Below are 17,708 nucleotides of genomic sequence, written 5' to 3'. Positions count from 1 at the left end.
CTTTGGGGTAAATACCCAGTAGTGCAATTGCTGGGTGGTAGGGTAACTCTATTTTTAACTTTTTGAAGAATCTCTGTACTGTCTTCCAGAGTGGCTGCACAAGCTTGCGTTCCCACCAACAGTATAAGAGGGTTCCCCTTTCTCTGCATCCTTGTCAACATCTGTCATTTCCTGACTTGTTCATTTTAGCCAATCTGACCAGTGTGATATGGTATCTCACTGGTTTTGATTTGTATTTCCCTGATGCTGAGTGATGTGATATATATTTTTTTTCATGTGTCTGTTGGCCATTTGTACATCTTCTTCAGAGAAATGTCTGCTCATGTCTTCTCAGGGCAAGGCCTCAGTCTTGATCACTCTAGGCACCACTGAGCCAGAGGGCCTCTCCAAAAGAAAAGAAGTTTAAAACAAAACAAAACAAAGGCAGAGGGAGGAGTAGGTGGACGCAAGACAGAAGAGAAAAGAGTGACCACAATTAGGGTCCAGCCCCACCCTTCACGTCTGTGGGACCTTGAGGATCCTGACTTCTCTGAGTCTCAGTGGCCTCAACTGTCGCGGGGAGTCCTGACCCTACCAGGGCAGGACACGATCACATACGTGCCATTGTTTGGCGCTGGACAGCAGTGTCACCTCCTCCCCGGAAAGCAAAGCGGAAGGTTCTAGCGTGCTCTTTGGAAAGGCACCCGAGACCTTGGAAATGTGGGGAGAATGAGGGCGCAGAGCTTGCCAACCTCACACCGGACTCCCTCCCCTCCCCCGCCCCGTCCGGTCCTTCCCACCCCTCCTCCCTCAACCCACCCCAGCTGCCCCGCCCCGCTCCCCACCCACTGCCAGCCTGGACGGTCTCAGCAGCGTGCCGCGGGGACCAGGTGTCGCCGGGGCGTGCCAAGATGCAGCCCGGGCTCTGGCTCCTCCTGGCCGCGCAGCTCACAGGTAAGCCCGGGAGACTCGCGGGGCGCGCGGGGTTGGAGCGGGTGGTCTGCCCTGGCCCCAGGAAGAGCCTGAGCCCTAGAGTTTAGAAAAGGCTGTCCTGGCGGGATGCAGAGCCCAGAGGCCAGGGCTGTGGGGATCCCTGGGAGGAGGCGCAGCAGGCACAGACCCTGAGGGTGGAGAAGAAATTCACACGCCCCCCCCCCCCCCCCGCCGGCGTCTTTATCCAGGGATCCCTGGAGCCTCTGGAGCTCCCCCAAAAGCCTGGAGGGAGAGAAGAGAGGAGGGAGGGAGGCAGGGAGAAGGGTAAGGATTTAAGAAAGAAGAAAAGAGAAAGGGGAAGGAGGTACAGAGAGGAGGAAAAAAATCCACCCTTGTCTAGGGTTCCCACAGCGATGTGCCCCGGAAAGGCTTCCAGAAGCTCAGTTCTGGTTTTGATGTCCTGTACTTGGCCCAGGGTTTTGTCAACACATTTTTGATACTTCCGGGGAAGTACTTGCACAATCTGCCGAACACCAGGCTACTGCCCCTTCTGGGACAGTGTGGCAGAGGACTCCCTAAGGGGTCCCCTGTCTCCCCAGCACTCCCTGGCTTGTATGTGCTGTGTGGCGGGGTTCCCGGAACAACCAGCGGCGCTGGAGTTGGAATGTTGCTGTCCGCATGTAGCAAGGAAGTCCCCCCGTCCCTCTCATAAGCCCAACAAGACTGCCACTTGGAAGAAGCCTCAAACTGCCCACTAACCTGTGATGGATTGCTGTCTTCCCCAGAAAGCCCAAAGCTGGTTATCCTGCCAACCGTGACAAGGTCTGCTAGGCCCCTGCTCTGACCCAGTGAGCTCAACCGCATCTCCAGTAGAAACAAGTCCAGGCCATTCAAACCTAGTGGTTATTACTGATCTTTTAAGAAATAGCAGGTCCCTCTGAGTGTGGAATCACTGGGAGAGGTCAGATGAATCCCATGAGACCGCATGGGTAGCGAGGCCCGGTAGCGAGGCCCGGCTCCGAGTCCGGCACAGATACGGGGGTTGGCCACAGCCGGGTATTCAGCCTCCGGGGACAGAAGAGAGAGACCAGGGTATGTCACCTAGCAAGCCTGCGTGTCAGGACACAGGAAGGGGAACATACACATAAAGCCCCAGGTCCTTTTGGGGCCCCTTGACCCCTTCAGGAGTCACATCTAGGGACGCCTGGGTGGCTCAGTTGGTTAAGAGGCTGCCTTCGGCTCAGGTCATGATCCCAGCGTCCTGGAATCAAGTCCCACATCGGGCTCTTTGCTGGGCAGAGAGCCTGCTTCTCCTTCTGCCTCTGCCTGCCTCTCTGTCTGCCTGTGCTGGCTTGCTCTCCCTCTCTCTCTCCCCGACAAATAAATAAATAAATAATCTTTTTAAAAAAGGAGTCACTTCTGGGCTTTCTTGCAGGAATTTCAGGAGTCTGCGTATTTGCAGACCCACTATGTGCAGAGGGGGACAGGCTAGCCACTCAGGAGAGGATCCCAGGTCTCCTCGATTAAGGGAGTGACTCAAAGTCAGGTTGTGGGGCTCCAGACCTGGGTTTGAATCTGGATCCACCACATATGGGCTATGTGACCTTGAGCATGTCCTTGACTTGCCTGAGCCTCTCTTTCCTCACGTGTAAAATGGGTGTAGAACAGGACCTGTTGAGGATTAAGTGACATAATACACACGCCATGCTGGGCACACACACACTCACTCTTGGGTACACACACACTCACACACACACACACACACACACACACTCCCTCTAGACTCCTGTGCCCTCCATGCCTTGCAGTTCCTGGGTCTCTGCCCCAGTTTGTAGGATTTCCCTTCCCCCCACAGCTAAAATGGAAGGCTCAGCAGGTCAGATTCAGTGTGTAGGACTTGGCTGTGAAGGATCCACTCAACTCTTTCCTAAAATGTCATCTGCTGCCTGTCACAATTCGGTGTGGGACATGGAGACAATGATATACCAATGGACAGCACTTTACAGTTTGCAGTGCGTTTTCTTGGACATCCTCACCCTCTCAGGCAAGCAGGACAGTGACTCCCAGCTGCCCTGATGTTAAAGGGAAGAGGCGGACTCCTTGAATTCCTGCAATCCCTCCGCTGGTAGGGGGCAGAGCTGGGTTCAAGACCGGGTCTTAGAGTTCTGGTCCGGTTCTCCATGAACAATCCCCTCTTCGTCAATGCTTCCCATCTTGAGACTAAAATGAAATCTCAGGACTGTTCTGGGGTGTCTGTCCTTCCCTTTGGGAATGGGGATCCAGTGACCTAGCACATGCTAGGCTGAGAATTGAGTGGCACCTGTGGCAATAGTGAATTCCTCTTGCTTGAGCAGGTCTTACAGAAAGGGTGGCTGGCCCTCTTTTAGATTGGCCGGGCCAGTCCCCAGGCTCTGCCTCTATTTGGGGATCCTCCGGGCTGCCTGAGTCTTCTCTACCTGCTTGGAGCCTGTAAAGGTCTGTCCAGAGAGTGGCAGCAGGACAAGGTGAAAGACAGCTGGCTTTGACTTCAGACCTGGGATCTTTGAGTTTGAATCCCAGGTCACTTACTAATTGTTGGTGGGACTTTAAACAAGTAACTCCATGCCTCAGTTTCCTCATCTGTGTCATGGGGGGGGAATCCCCAAATAAGTTTCAGGTTGGATTAAGATCATTCACACAAAAAGCCAGGCATATAAGCATGCAAGCAATACATGGGAGCTCTCTCCCCATCCCCTCGGTCAAACTGGCCATAAGAAACACCTGCCTTGCAGATGGTCCCCTGGGATGTAGGTGCTCAAGCTCTGAGTTCGGGAGCCACCAGCGGCATTTATCATAGCCCCTGGCTCCTGCAACTGGGGTGGAAACATGCTAATGATCTCTGTGCCTTCTGCTTCTCCTAGTTCTCCACGGCAGCTCAGTGCTGCTACAGACCCCGCCATCCTTAATGATTCAGACCAACAAGACGGTGATGATGTCCTGTGAAGCCATAACCTCCCGCACTAGCACGGGCATCTACTGGCTGAGACAGCGCCAGGCTCCAAGCCCAGACAGTCACTATGAGTTCCTGGCCGTCTGGGATTCCCGAAAAGGGATTGTGTATGGCCAAAAGGTGAAGCAAGAGAAGCTGACTGTGTTTCTGGATGCTGGCCGGTCCATTCTCAAACTAACTAGCGTGGAGCCTGCAGACAGTGGTATCTACTTCTGCATGACCATCGGGAGCCCTGAGCTGAACTTCGGGAAGGGAACTCAGCTGAGTGTGGGTAAGAATCTAGCTCAATGCTACTGATGAGCGTGGAACACCTGCTGGGTGTTGGGTGCTGGGTGCGTGCCAGGCGAGGGAGCTGCCTCTGCTCTCGGCAAGCCGCGCTCTGCCAGAGAGGATGTCAGCCAGGAGCAGTTGCGCATAGCTGGTAGGAGTACACTTACCCAGGGCCAAGCAGAAGCAGGGGTTTTATGGAGTCATTTCACTTCCCACTGCCCTCTACTCTGGGAGGTAAGAAGCGGATACCTATTGCAGATGGGTTGCTTAGAAGCATTGCTGTTTCTTCTGGGGACAAGGCAGTGCTGTCCTTCAGCCACACCAGGCCTACATGAGGCTCTGCCTAGATTGGGCTCAGTCCCCAAACCTGACAGTGGTCTCAGAAATTCCCACACCAGGAAAAGGAGGTCCTCGCTGCCTGGACATGCCCAGCGAGAGCATTTCTAGGGCCGGCGGATGCTCTTACATACTGAATGGCAGGGGGGGCGGGTGCTGTGGCTCACATCTATACCCAGAGGTACAGGGAGGAAGGAGACTGGACCCCAGGCCTAGCTGCAAATTCTGCTGTACTTTCACTGTGTGCCTTTGCACTGGTCCCTCTGCTCCCTGGGCCTCAGGTTTCCCGTCTGTTTCATGGGGCTGCACAACACCCTCCAGCCCCAATAAGCTGCAGTTCTGAGAGTTAAGTTCAGCACACCCCATAGAAATAGGTGATAAGTCACGGATGTAATTTAAAAGTTCCAATGCCATGTTAAAAAAGTAAAAAGAAACCAGCAGAATTAATTTAAATACTACATTTTTAACCAATTTATCAACAAGATCATCATTTTAACTTGTAATCCATTTAAAAATTATTACTGAAATATTTTGCATACTCAGCGTTCGATGTGTTTCTTACACACGGCAACCCTCGAGTGAGACTGGCCAGTGGCACAGGGGCAGGTGGTCGCACTCTTGGACAGTGAGGAGTAAGCTCTGGGAGATGTCATGGAATCGTGGCAGAAATTCTCAAAGACCTGCACCTGGCTTTAGCCCCTTCCCCATGTTAGCCACTGGCCGGCTGACCCCCTGCACTCCAACCCCCGTCCTGCTTCCCTCTCACCTGGGTTCTTCTCAAGCTGGGGACTGAAGAATAACAATGGGACCCCCCCCCAGGAATTGGACCACTCAGAATGGGAATACACAGGGACAGCTGGGACAGCAGCACAATTAGGAAGACAGAAACAGAGGGAAGTTGTTGCTGCTGACCCTTCTCACCAGTTTTGGGTCTTCAGTCAGGAGGTAGGGGTGAGGGTTAGCCCTCGGGGCGAGAAGCCCAGGCATCCTCAGCAGAGTGTCAGCTGATTCCTATACTGAAAATTGGGCTTTGGGGGGTTTGGGGTTTTGGTTTAGTTTATTGTTTTTGTCTCTACAAATTTTCCCACAAATTTACCCACATTTTCCCACTCGTGAGATTTTGGGGTCTAGGAAAGATAGATGATGAAATAAACAAAACTGGTTTCTAGAAGCTTCCCCTCCACCTACACCACCACCCACTCCTGCCTGGCTTTGATATTTCCAAACCCTTCATGCTGCCCAGCTCTCTGAGAATAGCAGACCCTTCCAAAACGTGTGCCCGCAACTGCGTCATCTGGCCAGAATTAGGGTGTCCAGAGCCACACCCTGCCCCTCCTGCCGGAGGCCAGCACATACTGAAGGAGGAAGCTTGAGTAGTGAAGAAAGTATCTGGAGAAAGATAGGGCCTTTCGGGTGCCGCTTAACCATACCATGGGCTCAAAAGTCCTCTCCTTTTCAAAGAGGAGAGAAGTGGGGAGATTTGAATGGGGGGGTAGGGGGAGTTGGGAGTCATCAAGGGGATCCAGCTCTGGGCAAGAAGAAATTAAAATGGAACGAGACTCCCCACAAACCCCTCATCAGACCCAGGCCCCTGAACCCAGCCAAGACATGTGAGGCCTTATAGAGTTGGCTCCCCTGGAGGCTTCCCGCTGACCGAGAGACCTCTGTGCCTCCTTGTGTATGAAGTAAAGGCAACGGACCCTTCCGGGGCCATCGGGAGGAACAGAGGAAACATACTGGCCCACCCTGGGAGCATCGTAGCTAGTGTCCTTTCCCCTCTTATTTTAGTTTCCCTTAGCATTCCCATGGCCGAGGGCCTTGACCTGATGTGCCTAACTTTTTGTCAGAAGGCACTGGCACCTGAGTCAGGGCAGCGGCATGAGAGCCCAGAGTCGGGGTCTCTTGGCTCAGATCCTGGCAGTGCTGTTCAAGGCTTTCTGAACTTTTTAAATTTTTTTAAAGATTTTATTTATTTATTTGTCAGAGATCACAAGTAGGCAGAGAGGCAGACAGAGAGAGAGGAGGAAGCAGGCTCCCTGCCGAGCAGAGAGCCGGATGCGGGACTCGATCCCAGGACCCTGGAATCATGACCCGTGCCGAAGGCAGAGGCCTTAACCCACTGAGCCACCCAGGCGCCCCAAGGCTTTCTCAACTTTGGACACACTATTTCAGTTCTCTGAGCCTAGGCCTCCTCGGGAATAAGACGGGGGTACTAGTGTCTGACCCAAAGTTGTTGGTTTCAATAAACATAAGCTGCAGCACTTGGCTGTGCCCCTAACATGTGGTGGGATTTAGCAGGGGTCCATTCTGGTGAGCTGGTTCTTCCCAGAAACCTCACGAAGCCAGCAGAGGAGAGCATGTTACCTCCATTTCTGGGGGACACACAGGCCAGCGAGGGTCCAGACTGTCCCCTTTATATGGAAGATTGGCCAGCCCTGAAATGACCATTTTGCGGGTGGCCCCTCCCTATCACCTTGGTGCTAGAGTTTAAATTTATGGGATCACCATCTTCCCCCTCCTACCATTTTGCAGAAGTCATGGCAGTGAAACATCTTTACTCACCTCCCAGAGACAAGGGATGGATTCAGCAGCATCTAGTGTTCACACCATTCCTGGCACCCCAAAGCCTCCAGTGCCTCCCTTGGCTCTGTGTGCTTGTCCCCCTGCCCTACCCCCATGCATCAGAGTGTAACCCTGGATTAAAACAAAAGAGAGGAGTGGCCCACCCAAGAATCAGGAGAGGGGTCGGGGGTCCAGGCAGGCTTTGCACTGTGGGGCCTCAGGGCCAGCCCCTCACATCTCTACTGTTCATCTTTGAAATTAAAGGTTGAGACTAGAGGTCCTTCCAGCTCCGGTAGTAGATGATTTGTAAAGACACTTATCAAGGAAAGACAATCCCCACTACAACCTGCCCAGTGTTGTACATATGGGAAAGGGCACCCACTTCCATTCTATGAGCTTCCTCCAACCACTTAGGAGTTGGCAGGTTGGCTGAGGGGCTGGTCTTGTCAAGGTTTCGGGGACTCTGGCTTCCCCTCAAGGTCTTCAGCCAGGGGAAGCCTGCTGTGGCCAGGGGGAGCACAATTCACTGGACCTGCTGCCCTCTTTAATTCTCATGACACTCCCGAGAAGGAATTGGGAGTCATCTTTATTTCAACAGATGGAGAAACTGAGGCACAGAAAAGTGGTAGGAGTTGCCCCAAGTCACACAGCAGTTAATCAGGACTGCTGGGGCTCTGTTCAGGACCATGTAGGTGCAGAGCCCCTCTCTTTTCTGGACACCAAAGCAGCCCCCTGCCCAGGCTCTTGGATAGGTCTGAGAGTTGGGGAAACACCTAGAAAATTCCATTGCTCTGTAAGCTTGGAGCCCTGCAGCAGCCCAGGCAACAGTCACAGGGGCTTTAGCACCTGGAGGGAAGACATGAGATTTTGACATGTGTCTTGCTTACTTTCTGTAGTTGATGTCCTTCCCACCACTGCCCAGCCCACCAAGAAGACCACCACGAAGAAAAAGTGCCGGCCCCCAAGCCCAGTGACCCAGAAGGGTGAGTTCTCCCATCTTCCTGGACCACCAGAAGCACAGCAGGATGCCTGCCTTCCTCCCTTCCCTCCTTCTTTCCTTCCTTCCATAAGCCCTTTCCATGTGTGGACTCTGGCCCATTTCTCTGGCTCCAGCCAAGCTGGGCTCAGAAGGGAAGTCGAGTATGACCACAGTGCTGCCCTCCAGCAGCTCACAGTCTAGTAGGGGACACGCTTACAAATCATCACAGGGCAAAGCCTGTGTCCCCCCGCAAAAAACCTGCACACCATATTCCTAGCAGCATTATTCATAATGGTCAAAAAGTCGAAACTCAGAAGTCCACCAGCTGATGAATAGATGAATTAAATTTTGAATATCCATACAATGGAGTACTATTTGGCCATAATAGACAGTGCATTACTGATACAAGCGGCAGGATGGATGAACCTTGAAAATATTACACAGTGAAAGAAGCCAGATGCAAAAGATCCTGTATTATGGGATCGCAGAATATGACATTTCAAAGAGACAGAAAGTAGGTTAGTGGCTACCTAAAACTGGGGGGTTGGAAAGGAATGGGGAATGATCGTGAAAGGGTCCAGAATTTTTTGGGGGGTGAGATGAAAATGTTCTAAAATTAGATTGTGGCAACTGATGGTTGCACAACTCTGTTAATATACCAAAAACCATTAAATTACACACTTGGAGCAGGCGAACTCTCTATGTAAAGTTCATCTCAGTAAAGCTGTTAGCAACCAAAAATACTGAACCCGAAGGACCAGAACTTCAAACTTTGTCAGTTCGGATGCTTACCAGAGGACCTAACACACAGCACGTGTTAATATATGTTTGTTAATGAGTGAACAAGCTGTTTGCCTGTGCTGTAAGCACCAGACACAGCAGATGGAGACGTGCACGCGTGCACGCCACACGCACACACACACGCGTGCACACACTTCTCTTGAACCATCAGCCCAACTGTGTTTCTGGAAAAATACTTACCTCTGTCCCACAAAAGATACTGATGACAAACAGAAGGTGTCATCTGCTCCTACCCATAGGACGAATGGCAGGGAAGCCACCACACTAGAACTGCCTGGTGCTCCTGGGGTTTCCCGGTCTTAAATATGTCAAGTAACAGAAGGAGCCCAAGGACAGGCATCTAGTGGGATCCAGGCAATGAGAGCAGGAAGCCACCCCATGGGGTCACAGTAATAAAGGAAGTCAGAACCCGGACACAGAAGAGCACAGTCTTGGGAAGCATAAAGGTGGAGATAGAATGACCTCATTGGAGAAAGCATCTATGCCCCACAACTTTGCCTAAAGGATTTCGGGTAGTTCACAACAGAAAACGACACACAGGCAAACACAGCAGGGCCACGAAGTTGAGGGTGACTCTAGAGAAGCAGGGAAGCCAGCTGCACCAGAGGGAACACTTCCACAAAATCAGATAACTTGCACAAACCCCTGCCCCCCTACGGCGACATGAAGAAACTACCCCAGGCTCTGGGTTCCAGAGCCTTCATCCCAGGGTTAAATTCTAGAGGAAAGCCTCTCTGTTCATCCTTCTCTAAGGACTGCTGAGCAATACTGAATTCTCTAACACTTCTGTTGGGGTGCCTGGGTGGCTCAGTGGGTTAAGTGTCTGTCTTTGGCTCAGGTCATGGTCTCAGGGTCCTGGGATCAAGCCCTGCATTGGGCTCTCTACTCAGCAGGGAGCTTGCTTCCCCCTCTCTCTCTGCCTGCCTCTCTGCCCACTTGTGATTTTTTTCTCTCTCTCTTTGTCAAATAAATAAATAAAATCTTAAAACACACACACACACACACAGTTCTGTAAGTGATGAGGACAAAGGTCTTTGAAGTTCTTGCATCATTTCTTACATGGATCCTCAGTTAAGTCCCAGGGCAAATATGCAAGTCCAGCATTAGTAGGTTATTAAGAATAACCAGGATGAGTGTGAAGGTGGCCAAGTGGGGGCTGGGAGAGAAGTAGGTGGGGGTTGCTTTTGGGGATGGGGGCCGTGGGACAGGGTACCCCAGTGGTAAGTCAGCCAGACTTAGGTGTGGGTCCCTGTCTGCCACTGTCTGTACTGTGTGCCGTTGGGCAGGTGACTCAGCCTCTCTGAACCTCTTTTCTCATCTGTAACATCAGGATGTTGCCTGGCATGATTGAATGAGGTGTTGTACATAAGGCACTCATCTTGAGGGGGGCACCCAGCTGGAGCTCAAAGTTTGTCATCATGAATGAAACCACATGGCCACCCTGGGGAAGGGCCTGCTCCAGAAGGCTTCGGGTTGTCCCTTGAGATGACCCGGAGAGGAACGGCTGGTGACCTCTAGGCTTCAGGGGACTGTGAAAACCGAGCAAGGCAAGAAAGGCCAGGCCAGATCCTACAAGTAGCCAACACATGAAAATAGGGTGACGCTAACAAATCATCAAGGACTCGAAGTGACGTATCATGTTAAACCACGACACTAGCGAAAATCAAACACTTTGATAATATCGAGGGTCGGCCAGGTGCACAGCTGGTAGTTAGGAGGGCAAATCGGTGCTGGCTTTTTGGAAGGCACTTCACAGGGTCTGGCAACTTTAGGCAGACATAGGCAATGGTTTGGCCATTCCTGTTTTCAATATCTGCCTCGGGCAGGCTCCTACTTTAGGAAGAATGTACCAGGAGCTTCTCTGGGGTTTTTTGTAAAAGCAAAACATAGGAAGCAAACAAAATGCCCATCTGAGGACCAAGTAATCCATGATACTCCAAACTGCAAAGGTTACTCTGCTAGAAAAAGTGCGTGCTGAGGTGTTATTTTAAAAGATTTTCCTTATTTATTTTAGAGAGAGGTGGAGGGAGGGGCAGAGCAAGAGGGAGAGAGCGTCTCCAGCAGGCTCTGCGCTGAGCGTAGAGCCTGCTGCGGGTCTCATTATCATGACCCCGGCCTGAGCCGAAACCAAGAGTCAGACACTCAACTGACTGCCCCACCCGGGGGGCCCCCCAATCTATTTAAGTGAAGAAAAAAATGGTTTGCCAAACAATTTGTACAATATAAGCCACTGTGTGCTTAAAAAAAAACAAAAAAACCTGTATGTGTCTGTGTAAATGATGCATGTATAAACATAAAGAGAAAGGTACCAAATTAACCATAGCATGTTTGTTTCTGTTTTTTCCTGTGAGGGGGCTAGTTTGCCAAGGAGCTCTCTAAACATATACTCGAATCCTTTACAATGAAAATATATTCAGCTGTCTCTTGAGTAGTTAAAATAAGAGCTTTAAAAATAAATAGTAAAAATCTCTTTACCAGGCATGGAAATTATCTCCTTTGAACAGAAGTAGCTCCTGAGCTTAATTAATTTTTTAAGAGTGATATAGGACACAACATTTTCCGTGTAAAATTATCTCAGTGTGTTTCAAGTACCTAGAAAGAAAGATGAGAAAAATATGCAAAAAAAAAAAAAAAAAGTGGCATTCCCTGGGAGGTGGGATTTATGGTTGATTTTTCCCTCTTTGTATTTTTATGTGCTCACCTCAGATGTTCAGTGAGTGTGTCTTTTCCAGGCCCGTCCTGTGGCCCCGTCACCCTCGGCCTCCTGGTGGCTGGAGTCCTGCTTCTGCTGGTGTCGTTGGGAGTGGCCATCCACCTACACCGTAAGTTGTGCCCTCTTGGACCACTGTGGTGGCTGCTTTTGCTGTTGGAGATGTCCCTGTGAGCATCCTTCCTTCTCTAGGGAAGCGGGACAGATCGCAGAAGTTTATACCCATCCCCAACCCATGGAAGCCGCGGAGGTGATTTGTGGCCTGATGCCACGCTGCAGGGCTCAGAGACCATGTCGTCTCTGGAGTCAGACCTGGGCTTGAAGCCAACCCCACTATTTGCCGATCTAGGGGCCTTGGGCGTGTGCCCTGGCCTCTCTGAGCCTCAACCACCCCATTCAGGAGTAACAATGTTACCCACCTCCCAGGGTTGCTGTTGGTAAAGTCCTGCCCAGAGGTCCCAACCTGGGGTATGAGCTCAGTCAGTGGGAACTCCCGTGAACACTCAGGATGGAATCAGAACACAGAAGACATGGCACTGGGGTTTGGGTTATGTTCCCAGAAGCTCGGACTCCTCCTCCTTTGTGAGACTGCAGGGAGACTGAAGATGACTGTCTCTCGGCCACTCTGGAGACGAGATCATCTCCTGCTCTGGGCTCCCAGGCTTTAGCAGAAAAGGGAGGAGCTGCAGGGAAAGCCCACACGGCAGTCCAAGAACCCCGGACCCTACCCCTGGCCTTTCTACTCACCTGTGTCACCACGAGCAACTCACTGACCCTCTCTGGGCTTCTATAAAATAGGGGAAGGTGGCTCGCAGGGGCATGGACTTGATCAGTGACTCTTTTATAGGTCATAGACTCCTTTAAACTTGTGATAGCAAGTACAGACCCTCTCCCCAAAGAAATGTGTCATGTGAACATTTTTACGTAACATTGCCATTCACGGAAGGATCCATGTGTCCCCATTAAAGTTCAGTGGTCTGCAAACCTTTCCCATCAAGGATCTTGTTAATAAAAACTTGTTAAATTATGAACCCCAGCTGCAGATAGACTGGAAGTTAACTCTTAAACTCTAACTGCAAATAGGTGTATTTATTTCATATAGTAAGTATGTTATTAAATGTGTTTCATAACTGAAAAGTAATAAAAGATGAGATAGACCTGTAGATAGACATGCCCACACTTCTTTCCCACATCCCGGTGGGAAAAGTTGTGATTCCTCTAGCTCAAGACCACCTGTCTGCACAGCTCTCCATTCCCAACCTGCTGCGAAGGACAAACTGCCATGTTTAAGGGCACACAGGCTGGAGGAGATTCACTGAGTTCGAATTCTGGCTTTACTGCTTACTAGCTGCAAAACTTTGGGCAAGTAACTCTGTGCCACGCATGCTCTAGGACTCAGTTTCCCCATATACCCAGTGGAGATACTAAGAGGAGTTGTCACAGGTTTGCTGTGAGCCTGGCACCAGAAAAGAGGTCTGAGGTGCTGTTTTCCCCCCCTCATCTCCCTCCTCGCTCTCTGAGGCTGGGTGTCGGCACCCCACAGCCCACACCAACCCACGTCCTTGTTTTCTTCTTTCAGGCCTGCGGAGGAGAGCCCGGCTTCGTCTCCTGAAACAGTAAGTGCTTAGGGCCCCAGAAAAGTGCCGGTGATGCAGCCCTGGGTATGGTATCGGCCCCTGCTGCTTCCACAGCCTCTACCTGCAGGAGCCAAAGCCAGACCCCACCTGCAAAAAATCTTAGACTGTATAAATAGAGGGAGCCGTAGAGTTCAGGAGGAGAGATCATCTGAACAAATGAACATTCTGGGTATTTCAAGCATGGACTTAGCTCTTAGAAATGATCACAGTCAACTCTTGCAAGCATAGAATGCAGGAGGATACCGCAAACCCTTGCCCACCCAGCATTTCATTTGACTTGGTCCTGCAAGGACATAGGAGGGTTACTTTTACAGACCAGTTGAACGACTTGCTCAGAGCATTTGGGTTAGGAAAGAGCAGGACTGGATTGGAGGCCAAGGCAGTTCACTGCTTCCTTCCTTAATGGTGTGGGGCGTCAGGCAGCCTGGGTCCCTAGAGTTGGCAGAATGAAAGGCTGAGTCACACAGACATGGAAGCTAAAAAGCACTAGTTCTTCAGGCCCCTGAGCTGTGTGAGGGCGGGCAGAGCCCCCCGAGGCTGACACCTTAAGAGGCCGATGGCCAGAGGCTGCTTCCAGCCTAAGGGACTGCCAGGCCTCAGCCCGGCCCTGGGCAGTGTTCTTGGATTACATTTTCTTCCTCAAAAGACTGTTTCACATCTACCTCTCTCATTAATGACAGTCCCTTCCATCTAGAGGTGTTCGGGGGGAAAAAAAGAACGCCCATCATGCCTCTAGATTGAAGAGGGCAGCAGGGCCTGGTGCTCATGAGCTCTGGCTTGGGCTTGGGGATTCGAATCCTATCTGCCACTCACCAACCGTGGGACCGTGGGCGAGTGGCTTAAGCCCTCTGAGCCTCTGATTCCTCACCTGTAAAACAGGATCATGGTACCTGCACCCAGCCCTGGTCCCACGAAGTCAGAGCACAAAACTCATGTCTCTGATGAAAGTCAGTTCTACCAAGGAACAAAAATGTCTTCCTAATTACTTAAAATTTAAACTCCATATAAACTCTGTATTATATTCTTTGCATTATTTTTTTTTAAGATTTTTCTTATTTTATTTATTTGAGAGAGAGAGACAGTGAGAGAGAGAATGAGCGAGGAGAAGGTCAGAGGGAGAAGCAGACTCCCCATGGAGCTGGGAGCCCGATGTGGGACTCGATCCCGGGACTCCAGGATCACGCCCTGAGCCGGAGGCAGTCGTTTAACCAACTGCGCCACCCAGGCGTCCCTATTATTATATACATTATTACTTGTCTATATACTTGCTTGACTAGAGATAGTCACTGAAACATGCCTGCTGTCTTTTATGGGCAATTTTCAATGATAGCTTTGATGGTGTACCCTTCCCACAATTTGATGTGCTGGACTTAGAATATATCCCCTACCTAAGAGACAGTAACCTGAATGTATTTGAGCCTAGATCTGCAGAATATTCTGTTCAGCATCTTGCCCATGGTGACGTCTAATGGAGAATGAATCCCCATCAGGGTACTGCCCCTGCTCAGCCCTATTTTTTTTTTTTTTAAGATTTTATTTATTTGACAGAGAGAGATCACAAGTAGGCAGAGAGGCAGGCAGAGAGAGAGAGGAGGAAGCAGGCTCCCTGCTGAAGCAGAGAGCCCGACGCGGGGCTCCATCCCAGGACCCTGAGATCATGACCTGAGCCGAAGGCAGAGGCTTCAACCCACTGAGCCACCCAGGCGCCCCTCAGCCCTTTATTTTAACTTGTTCCCTGGTGATTTGATGCCAGTTTTATGGGATCTCATGCTCTGGCAAACCCAGGGGTGCTGAGAATCCGCCGAGGTGGGGAAGGAGCTGGGAGTGCTCACGGGGGGGGGCCGCGAGCTCCCTCACCCTCTGCTCACAGTACTGCCTCGTGGGCCACCTGTAGTTACACTTGCCTAAGAGAAATCATTTGAACAAAAGGGCTTGCGGCTAAAACAAAGTTTGGAAACCACGTCTAGTTTTGCTACCATGATCCAGGTGTGGGCGAAGGAGTCCATGGGCCCCACAGATCAGCTCTTCTGAACTCAAACTTCAATTTGGAGCAGACGCTCCCCAGCCTGAGGCTGAGTCGGGAAAATCTCCCCATCAACAAGCCATGTTCTTCTGGCCCCTGAGTGCACATTTGTGACTATAGCTTCTCTTAGAAGGTCCTGCCGGAAGTAACACTATTCAAAGCTCGAGGGCTTTGGGCTTTGTTTTTTGAGCTTCTTAACATTTTTTTTTAATGACTAAGTTGGACCCTAAGAACAGACTAATGGAAAACTTCTGGCCTGGGCTCCTTACTGGAAATACAGCCCTGGATCCTCACCTGTCGTTTGTCTTTGTTACAGGAAATGCATATCATTTCCCTAAAAATAAGTGGTGTCTCAACTTGCTGTTGTTTTCAGGTTTTATAAATAAGCAAAAAATGTGCTTTTGGGGTCCTGCTACAAAAATGCATTGGTCAGTAAGAAGCGAGATCTGGAAAAATGAGAGAGAAGGGCCACGTTCAACTCACTCCACTGTGGAGATTTCACGGACCTGCTGAAGTTGCCTGCTTTTAACTATTGCAAGCGCTCTCTGTGGGCCTCACGCATGGGAGCAACTTGTTAGTTGGTCATCGGGAGTCACAGAGAGAAGGCTTCAGAGCCCCCCAAAAGCTTCCTGCAACTCGGAGTTGGGGGGCACACTGGAGGATGGAGTAGAAAATGCCGCCATGACACCACTTCCAGCTCCCGAACTCCCCTGGGCTGGGCTGGGGCCTTTATGTTGGCCGTCCAGCCCCCTTCTCTCCAGTTGCTTTGCCCCAAAGGGGCAGTGACATGGAGTCCTGAGTCTCTCATGGGATGGCCCAGGATGGCTCCTCCTTGGCCTTGCAGGCTGGGGCTGACTGTCCTCATTGAGAGCCCCAGAGACCAGCCCCAACTTGGAAACCAGCTTTCTGTGAAAGGTGGACCTGACTCCTGCGGTTACTTCAGCCTCCGGGGATGTTCTTTGGGGTCTGAGGACTTGTGGCTTTGAGAAGGGGAAGTCACTTTATCTCCTTTTAGGAATTTCCCCCGCTTTCACTTCTGCCCTCCCATGGCTTGTAAATTTCTCTGTCACTTTCTGTTCTTTTTATGAAAATGTCTTGGTTGTAAAAATAAAGCCCTGAATAAAAGATGCAAATGGGTCCTGTGATGGAAAAGCACAAAGCCCATCTGTGCAGTAAAGATCTTGACGCTCAGCTGAAAAGAAATAACAAGGATAAAATGTGCCCGTCCTCATTTGCCCCTGTGACATGCTGTCGTCCGTGTTGTAGGTTCAAGGAGAGTCTCACAGGTTGGGAAGCACCCCAGCACCCAGCGCCAAGCAGTAGGGGCCCCAGAGCTGACCTCTGGACGTTCCAAGCCACCTTCACTATACCTGTTTGGTTCTACTGAGTGGAACCCCAGGGAGTCCTAGCCACAGACTGCTGACGTTGTACTAAAGAAAAGGTGAGAGGCATAGGGTCTCTCTCTCAGCTTTGATGGGGAAAGAAAATGCTAGGGGAAAATGCTGAGCTGGAAGAGGGAGTTGAGACAAGGATCTCGTGCCTTCTGAAAAAGCCCGGGGTGGGGACCTGATCTTAGTTCCCCTCCCTGGGCTTTCACAGTGTAAAAGCTACTGAGCCAAAAATGAGTGCAGCCTTAGGCTGAGTTAACAGAAGCATCAGGCCAAGGGAGAACAGAGCCCCACCTGCTTTTCCTGGTCTGCTGGGAGGGGCCCTTGATGAAGGGCAGTGGCAAACCAGGCTCTGCTCAGAAGTTCTGGCAGGGGCGCCTGGGTGGCTCAGTGAGTTAAAGCCTCTGCCTTCGGCTCAGGTCATGATCCCAGGGTGCTGGGATCAAGCCCTGTGTGGGGCTCTCTGCTAAGCCGGGAGTCTGCTTCCTCCTCTCTCTCTGCCTGCCTCTCTGCCTACTTGTGATCTCTGTCTGTCAAATAAATAAATAAAATCTTTAAAAAAAAAAAAAAGAAGAAGTTCTGGCAGCCACAGAAAACAGGAAAGGAAAGATGGGTCGAGGGGAGGGGGCATCTGAGATGCTGCCTGTGGAGTGTAGGTATGGTGGGTGGGCCTTAGAAGGTGTTGGTGCAAGAGGTTCTTGAGAAAAGCAAATGCTCTCTGCCCATCAGCTCTGAGGACGACTGGACAAGCTGCCTGCCAGGTTCCCAGGGAGAGGGGAAGGAGCCCAGGCGGCCCCGGACCAGACTCCTCTCAGGTTCATGTTTAAGGTGGGCTTCTTGCTCTGAGACATCCCATTTAGGGATAAGAGACTAAAGCCCAGGGGTGTCTGGGCGGCTCAGTCGGTTAAGCATCTGCCTTCAACTCAGGTCTTGATCCTGAGTCCGAGGATGCAGCCCAAGAGCCCACTCCCTGCTCAGCAGGGAGTCTGCTTCTCCCTGCCCCTGTTCCTGCCCCTCCCCCTGCTCAGGCTGGCTTCCTCTCTCTGTCCCTCACACATTCTCTCTCTCTCTAATATAAATAAATAAAATCTTTTTTAAAAA

At 51.0% G+C, this 17,708-nt stretch overlaps 1 protein-coding gene across 1 annotated transcript; it reads left to right on the top strand.

Moving 5' to 3' along the window:
• Positions 1-853: 853 nt before the first annotated feature.
• Positions 854-16,427, top strand: CD8B (CD8b molecule). Its single transcript, XM_044262495.1, has 6 exons — positions 854-933; positions 3,813-4,172; positions 7,966-8,052; positions 11,582-11,671; positions 13,139-13,175; positions 15,593-16,427. The coding sequence occupies exons 1-6, from the start codon at positions 891-893 to the stop codon at positions 15,603-15,605; spliced, it is 630 nt and encodes a 209-aa protein (XP_044118430.1). The 5' UTR covers positions 854-890; the 3' UTR covers positions 15,606-16,427.
• The last annotated feature ends 1,281 nt before the right edge of the window (positions 16,428-17,708 follow it).

The sequence above is a fragment of the Neovison vison genome, chromosome 8 (genome assembly GCF_020171115.1).
Source record: "Neovison vison isolate M4711 chromosome 8, ASM_NN_V1, whole genome shotgun sequence".
Classification (NCBI taxonomy): Eukaryota; Metazoa; Chordata; class Mammalia; order Carnivora; family Mustelidae; genus Neogale; species Neogale vison.
This window is presented reverse-complemented; position numbering and strand designations above follow the sequence as displayed.

What these genes read in the sequence shown, in the direction of transcription:
- CD8B (XM_044262495.1), top strand. Translation starts at nt 891, where the DNA reads ATGCAGCCCGGGCTCTGGCTCCTCCTGGCCGCGCAGCTCACAG. An exon ending in CCTGGCCGCGCAGCTCACAG is followed by an intron (nt 934 to 3,812) that starts GTAAGCCCGGGA and finishes TGCTTCTCCTAG; the next exon opens with TTCTCCACGGCAGCTCAGTG. An exon ending in AAGCCCAGTGACCCAGAAGG is followed by an intron (nt 8,053 to 11,581) that starts GTGAGTTCTCCC and finishes TGTCTTTTCCAG; the next exon opens with GCCCGTCCTGTGGCCCCGTC.